The sequence below is a fragment of the Oncorhynchus keta genome, chromosome 15 (genome assembly GCF_023373465.1).
Source record: "Oncorhynchus keta strain PuntledgeMale-10-30-2019 chromosome 15, Oket_V2, whole genome shotgun sequence".
Taxonomy (NCBI): Eukaryota; Metazoa; Chordata; class Actinopteri; order Salmoniformes; family Salmonidae; genus Oncorhynchus; species Oncorhynchus keta.
Genome location: NC_068435.1, coordinates 17140251 through 17152934, shown reverse-complemented (window position 1 = coordinate 17152934; position 12684 = coordinate 17140251). Strand labels below are relative to the sequence as shown.

General features: G+C 44.9%; 1 protein-coding gene across 1 annotated transcript in view; it reads left to right on the top strand.

Moving 5' to 3' along the window:
• Window positions 1-12568, top strand: part of LOC118395190 (plexin domain-containing protein 2-like) — a 14946-nt gene extending 2378 nt beyond the window's left edge. Inside the window, exons 2-14 of the mRNA XM_052463514.1 lie at window positions 59-231; window positions 5586-5729; window positions 5953-6022; window positions 6227-6349; window positions 6723-6841; window positions 6949-7048; window positions 7158-7253; window positions 8190-8271; window positions 8434-8494; window positions 8592-8832; window positions 10492-10530; window positions 10758-10921; window positions 11201-12568. Of these exons, the coding sequence (XP_052319474.1) occupies window positions 59-231; window positions 5586-5729; window positions 5953-6022; window positions 6227-6349; window positions 6723-6841; window positions 6949-7048; window positions 7158-7253; window positions 8190-8271; window positions 8434-8494; window positions 8592-8832; window positions 10492-10530; window positions 10758-10921; window positions 11201-11431 (1643 nt within the window). The 3' untranslated portion in view covers window positions 11432-12568. The remainder of the gene's footprint in view (window positions 1-58; window positions 232-5585; window positions 5730-5952; window positions 6023-6226; window positions 6350-6722; window positions 6842-6948; window positions 7049-7157; window positions 7254-8189; window positions 8272-8433; window positions 8495-8591; window positions 8833-10491; window positions 10531-10757; window positions 10922-11200) is intronic.
• Window positions 12569-12684: the final 116 nt, after the last annotated feature.

Sequence of the window (12684 nt, the reverse complement as noted above, 5' to 3'; positions counted from 1 at the left end):
TGATTTAGGCTAAATCAAGCACACCTCATGTATCTGAATGTGTTTTTGTTTGGTCCAGGTCTGGGGAGTGTGTCTGAGGACCAGGGATCCTCCAGCCAGAGGTGGAGGAGGTGGCTGGCCATCCCCAGGCCGGGTGCCCCGAGCTGGGCCAGTGACGACCGCCACAGCCACTACAAGGACCAGGATGACCTACTGACTGAGGAAAGACATGACAACAGCTCCCAGATTGAAGTAGGAACAACAACAACAATTTCAAAGGCCAGGAGTTTTCCTGACATCATGACCAGGACAGTAATAAAGTCTGGGCCCTAGTTGATTAGACCCCAGGGTGTTTCCTGACATCCTGACCAGGACAGTAATAAAGTCTGGGCCCTAGTTGATTAGACCCCAGGGTGTTTCCTGACATCATGACCAGGACAGTAATAAAGTCTGGGCCCTAGTTAATTAGACCCCAGGGTGTTTCCTGACATCCTGACCAGGACAGTAATAAAGTCTGGGCCCTAGTTGATTAGACCCCAGGGTGTTTTCTGACATCATGACCAGGACAGTAATAAAGTCTGGGCCCTAGTTGATTAGACCCCAGGGTGTTTCCTGACATCATGACCAGGACAGTAATAAAGTCTGGGCCCTAGTTAATTAGACCCCAGGGTGTTTCCTGACATCATGACCAGGACAGTAATAAAGTCTGGGCCCTAGTTGATTAGACCCCAGGGTGTTTTCTGACATCATGACCAGGACAGTAATAAAGTCTGGGCCCTAGTTGATTAGACCCCAGGGTGTTTCCTGACATCATGACCAGGACAGTAATAAAGTCTGGGCCCTAGTTGATTAGACCCCAGGGTGTTTCCTGACATCATGACCAGGACAGTAATAAAGTCTGGGCCCTAGTTGATTAGACCCCAGGGTGTTTCCTGACATCATGACCAGGACAGTAATAAAGTCTGGGCCCTAGTTGATTAGACCCCAGGGTGTTTCCTGACATCATGACCAGGACAGTAATAAAGTCTGGGCCCTAGTTGATTAGACCCCAGGGTGTTTCCTGACATCATGACCAGGACAGTAATAAAGTCTGGGCCCTAGTTGATTAGACCCCAGGGTGTTTTCTGACATCATGACCAGGACAGTAATAAAGTCTGGGCCCTAGTTAATTAGACCCCAGGGTGTTTCCTGACATCATGACCAGGACAGTAATAAAGTCTGGGCCCTAGTTAATTAGACCCCAGGGTGTTTCCTGACATCATGACCAGGACAGTAATAAAGTCTGGGCCCTAGTTAATTAGACCCCAGGGTGTTTTCTGACATCATGACCAGGACAGTAATAAAGTCTGTGCCCTAGTTAATTAGACCCCAGGGTGTTTCCTGACATCATGACCAGGACAGTAATAAAGTCTGGGCCCTAGCTAATTAGACCCCAGGGTGTTTCCTGACATCCTGACCAGGACAGTAATAAAGTCTGGGCCCTAGTTAATTAGACCCCAGGGTGTTTCCTGACATCCTGACCAGGACAGTAATAAAGTCTGGGCCCTAGTTAATTAGACCCCAGGGTGTTTCCTGACATCATGACCAGGACAGTAATAAAGTCTGGGCCCTAGTTAATTAGACCCCAGGGTGTTTCCTGACATCATGACCAGGACAGTAATAAAGTCTGGGCCCTAGTTAATTAGACCCCAGGGTGTTTCCTGACATCATGACCAGGACAGTAATAAAGTCTGGGCCCTAGTTAATTAGACCCCAGGGTGTTTCCTGACATCATGACCAGGACAGTAATAAAGTCTGGGCCCTAGTTGATTAGACCCCAGGGTGTTTTCTGACATCATGACCAGGACAGTAATAAAGTCTGGGCCCTAGTTAATTAGACCCCAGGGTGTTTCCTGACATCATGACCAGGACAGTAATAAAGTCTGGGCCCTAGTTAATTAGACCCCAGGGTGTTTCCTGACATCATGACCAGGACAGTAATAAAGTCTGGGCCCTAGTTAATTAGACCCCAGGGTGTTTCCTGACATCATGACCAGGACAGTAATAAAGTCTGGGCCCTAGTTAATTAGACCCCAGGGTGTTTCCTGACATCATGACCAGGACAGTAATAAAGTCTGGGCCCTAGTTAATTAGACCCCAGGGTGTTTCCTGACATCATGACCAGGACAGTAATAAAGTCTGGGCCCTAGTTAATGACCCCAGGGTGTTTCCTGACATCATGACCAGGACAGTAATAAAGTCTGGGCCCTAGTTAATTAGACCCCAGGGTGTTTTCTGACATCATGACCAGGACAGTAATAAAGTCTGGGCCCTAGTTGATTAGACCCCAGGGTGTTTCCTGACATCATGACCAGGACAGTAATAAAGTCTGGGCCCTAGTTAATTAGACCCCAGGGTGTTTCCTGACATCATGACCAGGACAGTAATAAAGTCTGGGCCCTAGTTAATTAGACCCCAGGGTGTTTCCTGACATCATGACCAGGACAGTAATAAAGTCTGGGCCCTAGTTAATGACCCCAGGGTGTTTCCTGACATCCTGACCAGGACAGTAATAAAGTCTGGGCCCTAGTTAATTAGACCCCAGGGTGTTTCCTGACATCATGACCAGGACAGTAATAAAGTCTGGGCCCTAGTTGATTAGACCCCAGGGTGTTTCCTGACATCATGACCAGGACAGTAATAAAGTCTGGGCCCTAGTTAATTAGACCCCAGGGTGTTTCCTGACATCATGACCAGGACAGTAATAAAGTCTGGGCCCTAGTTAATGACCCCAGGGTGTTTCCTGACATCATGACCAGGACAGTAATAAAGTCTGGGCCCTAGTTAATTAGACCCCAGGGTGTTTCCTGACATCATGACCAGGACAGTAATAAAGTCTGGGCCCTAGTTGATTAGACCCCAGGGTGTTTCCTGACATCATGACCAGGACAGTAATAAAGTCTGGGCCCTAGTTGATTAGACCCCAGGGTGTTTCCTGACATCATGACCAGGACAGTAATAAAGTCTGGGCCCTAGTTAATGACCCCAGGGTGTTTCCTGACATCATGACCAGGACAGTAATAAAGTCTGGGCCCTAGTTAATTAGACCCCAGGGTGTTTCCTGACATCATGACCAGGACAGTAATAAAGTCTGGGCCCTAGTTAATTAGACCCCAGGGTGTTTCCTGACATCATGACCAGGACAGTAATAAAGTCTGGGCCCTAGTTGATTAGACCCCAGGGTGTTTCCTGACATCATGACCAGGACAGTAATAAAGTCTGGGCCCTAGTTAATGACCCCAGGGTGTTTCCTGACATCATGACCAGGACAGTAACAAAGTCTGGGCCCTAGTTGATTAGACCCCAGGGTGTTTCCTGACATCATGACCAGGACAGTAATAAAGTCTGGGCCCTAGTTAATGACCCCAGGGTGTTTCCTGACATCATGACCAGGAAAGTAATAAAGTCTGGGCCCTAGTTGATTAGACCCCAGGGTGTTTCCTGACATCATGACCAGGACAGTAATAAAGTCTGGGCCCTAGTTGATTAGACCCCAGGGTGTTTCCTGACATCATGACCAGGACAGTAATAAAGTCTGGGCCCTAGTTAATGACCCCAGGGTGTTTCCTGACATCATGACCAGGACAGTAATAAAGTCTGGGCCCTAGTTGATTAGACCCCAGGGTGTTTCCTGACATCATGACCAGGACAGTAATAAAGTCTGGGCCCTAGTTAATGACCCCAGGGTGTTTCCTGACATCATGACCAGGACAGTAATAAAGTCTGGGCCCTAGTTGATTAGACCCCAGGGTGTTTCCTGACATCATGACCAGGACAGTAATAAAGTCTGGGCCCTAGTTGATTAGACCCCAGGGTGTTTCCTGACATCATGACCAGGACAGTAATAAAGTCTGGGCCCTAGTTGATTAGACCCCAGGGTGTTTCCTGACATCATGACCAGGACAGTAATAAAGTCTGGGCCCTAGTTGATTAGACCCCAGGGTGTTTCCTGACATCATGACCAGGACAGTAATAAAGTCTGGGCCCTAGTTAATGACCCCAGGGTGTTTTCTGACATCATGACCAGGACAGTAATAAAGTCTGGGCCCTAGTTAATTAGACCCCAGGGTGTTTCCTGACATCATGACCAGGACAGTAATAAAGTCTGGGCCCTAGTTGATTAGACCCCAGGGTGTTTTCTGACATCATGACCAGGACAGTAATAAAGTCTGGGCCCTAGTTAATTAGACCCCAGGGTGTTTCCTGACATCATGACCAGGACAGTAATAAAGTCTGGGCCCTAGTTGATTAGACCCCAGGGTGTTTTCTGACATCATGACCAGGACAGTAATAAAGTCTGGGCCCTAGTTGATTAGACCCCAGGGTGTTTCCTGACATCATGACCAGGACAGTAATAAAGTCTGGGCCCTAGTTAATTAGACCCCAGGGTGTTTCCTGACATCATGACCAGGACAGTAATAAAGTCTGGGCCCTAGTTAATTAGACCCCAGGGTGTTTCCTGACATCATGACCAGGACAGTAATAAAGTCTGGGCCCTAGTTAATTAGACCCCAGGGTGTTTCCTGACATCATGACCAGGACAGTAATAAAGTCTGGGCCCTAGTTAATTAGACCCCAGGGTGTTTCCTGACATCATGACCAGGACAGTAATAAAGTCTGGGCCCTAGTTAATTAGACCCCAGGGTGTTTCCTGACATCATGACCAGGACAGTAATAAAGTCTGGGCCCTAGTTGATTAGACCCCAGGGTGTTTCCTGACATCATGACCAGGACAGTAATAAAGTCTGGGCCCTAGTTAATTAGACCCCAGGGTGTTTCCTGAACAGGTCTTGTGTTTAGGAAAAGTCAGGACCCTGTCATGTTTAATAATGTTTCATGTTCTGTCATGTCGGTATGATATAGAACTCTACGCACTCTACATCTCACTGTCAGAATCAAGCTTGAAATGATCTCTCATTGTTCAGCACATATTCAGGACTTATAGTGTATAATATCTAACACGGTGTTTCCCAACCTTGGTCCTCCAGTACCCTCTACAGTACATGAATGCTAACATAAATGTTGTTTATCCCAGGAAACACTGAATGCTAACATAAATGTTGTTTATCCCAGGAAATACTGAATGCTAACATAAATGTTGATTATCCCAGGAAACACTGAATGCTAACATAAATGTTGTTTATCCCATGAAACACTGAATGCTAACATGAATGTTGTTTATCCCAGGAAACACTGAATGCTAACATAAATGTTGTTTATCCCAGGAAATACTGAATGCTAACATAAATGTTGATTATCCCAGGAAACACTGAATGCTAACATGAATGTTGTTTATCCCAGGAAACACTGAATCCTAACATGAATGTTGTTTATCTCAGGAAACACTGAATGCTAACATAAATGTTGTTTATCCCAGGAAACACTGAATGCTAACATGAATGTTGTTTATCCCAGGAAACACTGAATGGTAACATAAATGTTGTTTATTCCAGGAAACACTGAATGCTAACATGAATGTTGTTTATCCCAGGAAACACTGAATGCTAACATGAATGTTGTTTATCCCAGGAAACACTGAATGCTAACATGAATGTTGTTTATCCCAGGACATGAACCATAGCTACTACACATCTAAGATCTACGGGGCTACAGAGACTGCTGGTAAATATCTGTGGGTGGACATAGATCAGCTGGACCCAGGGAAGGGGAAGATCCACGGCCTGCTGTCCAACACACACAGACAAGCAGCGGTACGCAGACTTAGGGCAGAGGATATCAAACCATCAAGGATAAGGGCATGCTCCCGTTTAGTGGATACTGTCATGACAAGTCAGCGCCTAGCTCTGCAGCCGACTGCTACCTGTATGACTTCTACAATATCAGTGGTGATCACTCATACCTTGTGGCACCTTGTCTTGTCACTGAAACTCATCTTTGTTTTTGTGGTTTTTCTCCTTTCATTTCTCCTTTCAGAGTGTTCATCTGTCCTTTGACTTCCCGTTCTATGGTCACATACTCAGAGAAATCACAGTGGCAACTGGTGGTATGTCAAACTCTGACGAATGAGAATGAATATGTGAGAGACTACCACCATTATAAGGGACCTCCACCATCACTTCCTGAAATAAGAGGTATGTGTGTGTGTGTGTGTGTGTGTGTGTGTGTGTGTGTGTGTGTGTGTGTGTGTGTGTGTGTGTGTGTGTGTGTGTGTGTGTGTGTGTGTGTGTGTGTGCACCCTCTCCATCAGGTTTCATCTACACAGGCGATGTCATCCACAGGATGCTGACGGCCACTCAGTACATCGCCCCTCTGATGGCCAACTTTGACCTCAGTACGTCCACAAACTCGACCATCAGTTACTTTGACAACGGTAAGACATATAGACATAGAGCCAAACAGGCAATTGTGTCTCGATAGATGACTGAGCCCTGCTCAGTCAATCAAAGTTTTTCTAGAAAAGTCAAGGGCAACTAACTTTATCCATGTGCAGTGAATTAACATAGCTACTGTCTTTGTGTATCAAGCACAGCCTTGGTGGTTCTAACCAGCCTGTGTGTGTTTCTCTGTCTGTCCTCTAGGTACAGCCTTGGTGGTTCTAACCAGCCTGTGTGTGTTTCTCTGTCTGTCCTCTAGGTACAGCCTTGGTGGTTCTAACCAGCCTGTGTGTGTTTCTCTGTCTGTCCTCTAGGTACAGCCTTGGTGGTTCTAACCAGCCTGTGTGTGTTTCTCTGTCTGTCCTCTAGGTACAGCCTTGGTAGTCCAGTGGGATCAGGTTCACCTACAGGACAGTGTAAGTCAAGGCCCATTTACCTTCCAGACCGCTCTGCACAGCGACGGACGCATCGTCTTCGCCTACAAAGAGGTGACGCTCCTCTTCCTCGCTAACTATTACTTATTCTAGAGAAGTAGAGCTATTTGCCATTAGCTTTAATCGTAATGAATGTGTATACCTCATTGTCCTGTGTGTAGGTTCCCATTGACATCAGTGAGATCAGGTCAGTGAACCATCCTGTCAAAGTGGGCCTCTCAGACGCATTTGTGGTGCTTCATGAGATTGAGCAGATACCCAGTGAGTACCATAATGTCTCTGTGTGCCACCCCCCCGCATCCCTGGTCCTCCAGTAAGATTAGATCTGACTGCAGTCTGACCACCATTGACCACCTTCTCATTATGCCAGATGTTCGCAGGAGGACCATCTATGAGTACCACAAAGTGGACATCCTCAAGTCCAAGATCGCCAACTCTACAGCGGTTGAGATGCTTCCTCTGCCCAGTAAGTTTATGGCCCCGTTTATACCTTGTTCTAACGTGTCCTGTGTCCTGATCACGTCCACATTCTGATTGTGCCCACATTTTCAGACATGCGTCTACACATAGTGTTAAAATGTGTCACTTATCTGTCCACTTGTGTCCACATTTTGACCTGGTTTCCTGGTCTCTCCCTGTATGTAAATCATTTGACAGATATTCTTTCAAAATAATATGTATTTATTTTAAGACATACTGTATATTGATGCCATAAGTCAATTGTGCCACGTCAATGGTTTTAGAGCGCCTTATACAGTGGGGCAAAAAAGTATTTAGTCAGCCACCAATTCTTAAAAAATGTGCCATTAATACAGGTAACGAGTGGAGGACAGAGGAGCCTCTTAAAGAAGAAGTTACAGGTCTTTGAGAGCCAGAAATCTTGCTTGTTTGTAGGTGACCAAATACTTATTTTCCACCATAATTTGCAAATAAATTCATTAAAAATCCTACAATGTGATTGCCTAGATTTTTTTTCTCATTTTGTCTGTCATAGTTGAAGTGTACCTATGATGAAATTTACAGGCCTCTCTCATCTTTTTAAGTGGGAGAACTTGCACAATTGGTGGCTGACTAAATACTTTTTTGCCCCACTGTATATTGATGATTTGAATGGTTTCACTCTCCAGATCCGAATACACTTGTAAGATATCCAGACACAGTGGGTCCCTGGCTACCTTTGGAGGTGTTCAGGAAGATCTGATCACAATCAGTCTTTTAACCATCTACACCAGTCCAAAAATGTTGGCAGAATCAGAATCAGGGCAAAGGACACATGTTAGAACTAGGCAGAAACGGGGCTTAAGTCTACAGGGTTCTTTACAGTTATATCTATGGTAATTATTATTTGTGCTGGGCTAGAGCAACTTTTGGTGTACTAGGATCTCGCTTTTTTTTCTCTCAGCTTGTCTTCAGTTCTCCAGCTGTGGACCTTGTATGTCATCTGAGATCGGCTTCAACTGCAGCTGGTGCAGCAGACTGCACAGGTAAAAGTCCAGGTCAATTTGTTATTGCCATTTGTAGGTACAGAATGCATACAGTGGAATTTTGCCGTGACAAGAGTTCAAAGAGAAATGTAAAAACCTATCTCTCCCAAATCAGCACCATGTTGTGTCCTAATGGTTGTTCTGTTCTGTTATTTATAACAGGTGTTCCAGTGGCTTTGACCGGCATCGTCAGGACTGGGTAGATAATGGCTGTCCTGAAGCGGTATTGAACAGTTCACTCTTCACTTCATTTCTTTTCTTCTGCTTCAAGGAAACTCATTCAAAACTGGAAACTAATTCACGTTGTCTTGATTTCACAGGGGAAAAACCAGAGCTGTGTTCAGATGGTTCACACCAACACCACAACACCTTACAATGTGCCTAACGCTCACACTACAACCACTCCAGTTGCCATGACAAGAACAGTGCGACAGCGGACTACCACCTCCATCACCACAACTACCTCCTCTACCACCACTACCACTGCCACTACTACATCCAGAGCCAGACCTAGCCCCACTGTCACCACTGCCCTCCCCTTCACCAGTGCTCCTATGGTGGGTAAGTAGTAGTACCACTACCTGGCCTTTTTGATCAAAACACAATTACCATTAGGTGTGATGGGATGAGTGAGTGACATTTACCAAGCCATTTTACAATTACTTAACATTTACAAAGCCCTGGTGGGTTTACAATGACTTAACATTTACCAAGCCCTGGTGGGTTTACAATGACTTAACATTTACCAAGCCCTGGTGGGTTTACAATGACTTAACATTTACCAAGCCCTCGTGGGTTTACAATGACTTAACATTTACCAAGCCCTTGTGGGTTTACAATGACTTAACATTTACCAAGCCCTCGTGGGTTTACAATGACTTAACATTTACCAAGCCCTCGTGGGTTTACAATGACTTAACATTCACCAAGCCCTCGTGGGTTTACAATGACTTAACATTTACCAAGCCCTCGTGGGTTTACAATGACTTAACAGTTACCAAGCCCTTGTGGGTTTACAATGACTTAACATTTACCAAGCCCTCGTGGGTTTACTATGACTTAACATTTACCAAGCCCTGGTGGGTTTACAATGACTTAACAATTACCAAGCCCTGGTGGGTTTACAATGACCTAACATTTACCAAGCCCTCGTGGGTTTACAATGACCTAACATTTACCAAGCCCTCGTGGGTTTACAATGACTTAACATTTACCAAGCCCTCGTGGGTTTACAATGATTTAACATTTACCAAGCCCTCGTGGGTTTACAATTACTTAACATTACCAAGCCCTCGTGGGTTTACAATGACTTAACATTTACCAAGCCCTCGTGGGTTTACAATTACTTAACATTTACAAAGCCCTGGTGGGTTTACAATGACTTAACATTTACCAAGCCCTGGTGGGTTTACAATGACTTAACATTTACCAAGCCCTCGTGGGTTTACAATGACTTAACATTCACCAAGCCCTCGTGGGTTTACAATGACTTAACATTCACCAAGCCCTCGTGGGTTTACAATGACTTAACATTTACAAAGCCCTGGTGGGTTTACAATGACTTAACATTTACCAAGCCCTCGTGGGTTTACAATGACTTAACATTTACAAAGCCCTGGTGGGTTTACAATGACTTAACATTTACCAAGCCCTCGTGGGTTTACAATGACTTCATATTTTAAAAGTCTGAAGTGGTGCAAGAAATAGAGTGGAAACACATTCCAGTTCATTCCTGCTTACACAATCCAATGCTTTGAAACCCTTGATGGGAAGTGAACAAGTGCACACTTGGAAGTGAACAAATGCACACTTCAGGTATAAGGATGGAGAATGGGAGTTGGGCTGCGGTTTGTGTTTGCTCTAGCTGCTCAGGGACGTAGAGATGACGAGGGTCCGGTCTGCAGCTATTTCCCAGCCTGCTGTCAGATAATTGTGCAGCCGCTTATACAACGCAATGACAAATACTACACACTGGCACCATACTGCACACGTGGATCTTATCTGCTGAATGATGCCTCTCACTAGGTATCTGTCTATGTCAGTCTGGGGAGGATGGAAGGTAGGTTCTCATCGTATACTGTTTATGAACACACACAGTACATGCCTATATGGCTCTGGGTTAAACATTAACTACAGGCCTCTGACTTGCCTCAGAAAGCTGGTGACCAGTTTTGATTTAATTTGACCCTCACTCATAAATATGTATTTTTTTTCTTTCAGATGACACTAAGTTTTCCCTGCACACAGAAAAAGAATCGCGTAAGTGGTTGCCAATCTCTTGCATGGTTCCAACATTCTCATGAATAATACATAATACACTTTTGAGACTATTATATTGGTTTCATTACACTGGCAAGCTACATAAAACACACCTAAAGCATTTTTATTAAAACAAATGTTATTTTGACCCAGATATGGAAGACAGCCCAGCAAACAGTGAAGATTCCTACATCGTTAGGTAACGTTTGTTACTTGTCCCCCTCCAGCTGCGGAGGTGGACGAGCCAGAGGAGGAGCAGAGAGAGGTGCGCCTGCAGACTGGTCTCCTGGTGGGCATCTCGCTGGTCATGATCACCATGGCAGCAGCCATCATAGCAACGGTGTACATGTACAACCACCCGACCTCAAGCGCCAGCCTATTCTTCATAGAGGTAAGTAGGCCTACTGCCCCCTGCTGGCACTCACAAACATTTGTATGTCTTTATTTACAACTTGATTTGGTCAGGGAAGTCACTGAGAGTACATCTAATTTAATGTATTTTGTTAAGGCTTAACACATTGTGACATTTAGGTAATTGAAGACCTTCATCAGACAATGTCAGACATTGTTTTTGCCTATATGGAGTAGTTACACATTTTAGGGAAGCTCCTCTAATACATTTTGTTTAGCACAAATCTCATTTCAGTTCTTCTGCCTGTACTTCCCACAGAGGCGGCCCGCACGCTGGCCAGCCATGAAGATGAGGTTCTGCCGCAGCTCAGGGAACCCTGCGTACGCCGAGGTGGAGGATCCAGGGCTGGAGAAGGACGATCTGGTGGTCATCGACCCCAAACACACCTTCGTCATCTCCGGCCACGACCGCAGGGAGAGCTTCATGGACAGCAAGGATGGATTCATCGTCCCCAACCAAAGAGAACGGTTCCTGTCAGACCATTGCTGACCGGACCTGACTGGATCTAAACGGATCTGACTGAACCGGACCTGACTGGATCTAAACGGATCTGACTGAACCGGACCTGACTGGATCTAAACGGATCTGACTGAACCGGACCTGACTGGATCTAAACGGATCTGACTGAACCGGACCTGACTGGATCTAAACGGATCTGACTGAACCGGACCTGGCCAAAACTAACCAGACCTGACCATTCAGGAGGCTTTGGAGAGGAACTAGTATTTTATACTGTGGAAGGAGAATGTATACTTTTGCTACATTGCATTCTAACTAAAGTGCATGAATAAAGGAACAGACTGGATTTGTAAGAAACCATATTCAGACACTTAGAGGACAAATGGAAGTTTGTGGGGTGAAAAGTGTTGGTTTAAACAAAAAAATAAGCGTTTGGGCCTTCAGTTCTACCGTGGAAGTGGAATTCCTTGAACTAATAGATGGCCTTTTATTTAGCACGTACAAACGTCAAGGTTCAGAGCTGCTGAGGAAGAAAAACTAGCTGATTTTAAAAAACTATGAAATATATAAGCTAAGAATGTCATCAGCATGTTGACCAGGTTTTGTTTTTCCTGGTGGGATGCACTGCTACAGCTGACTGGAGATGGAAATGGCAGTGCCTCAGGAGAATCTCAGGCCGACTCAGAGTGACTCAACTCAACGACAGCTACAGGACAATCTTGAACAATGTGCTGATGATTCTCTACTGTACATATGCTTAACCTGCTGTCATTTTCATGACATTTGAAACATTTGTGATTTGTGTGAGAATTCTGTGATTGCAGAGGACAGGACACATAATACATTAAACTGGACAGATTAATTAACCTATACCTCTCAGGTAATTTAGTCGTGTTTACTAAATGCAGGCCTCAGTGCAGGTGGTGGAGGTAGAATGCTGTTGAATGTCTATGGAAAACAAAGGCAAGAGCACTGTTTGGGTGAAACAAGTGGATGTTAGAAGATGCTCCTGGAAGCACTCATTGGAACATAAAGGTTGTGTTTAGAGAGTCAGCCCAATTCTGATATATTTTCCACTAATTGGTCTTTTGACCAATCAAATCAGATCATTTCACATCAAATATTTTTCAGCGATGATCTGATTGGTCGATTGACCAATTTAGTGAGAAAAAAATATTAGAATTGGGTTGCCTGTCTAAATGCAGCCAACAAAATATCGAAGTCTGTTTCCATAAAGATTGCCTTTACTTCTCTAGTAAGAAGTCCTGGGAAGATTTCAATTA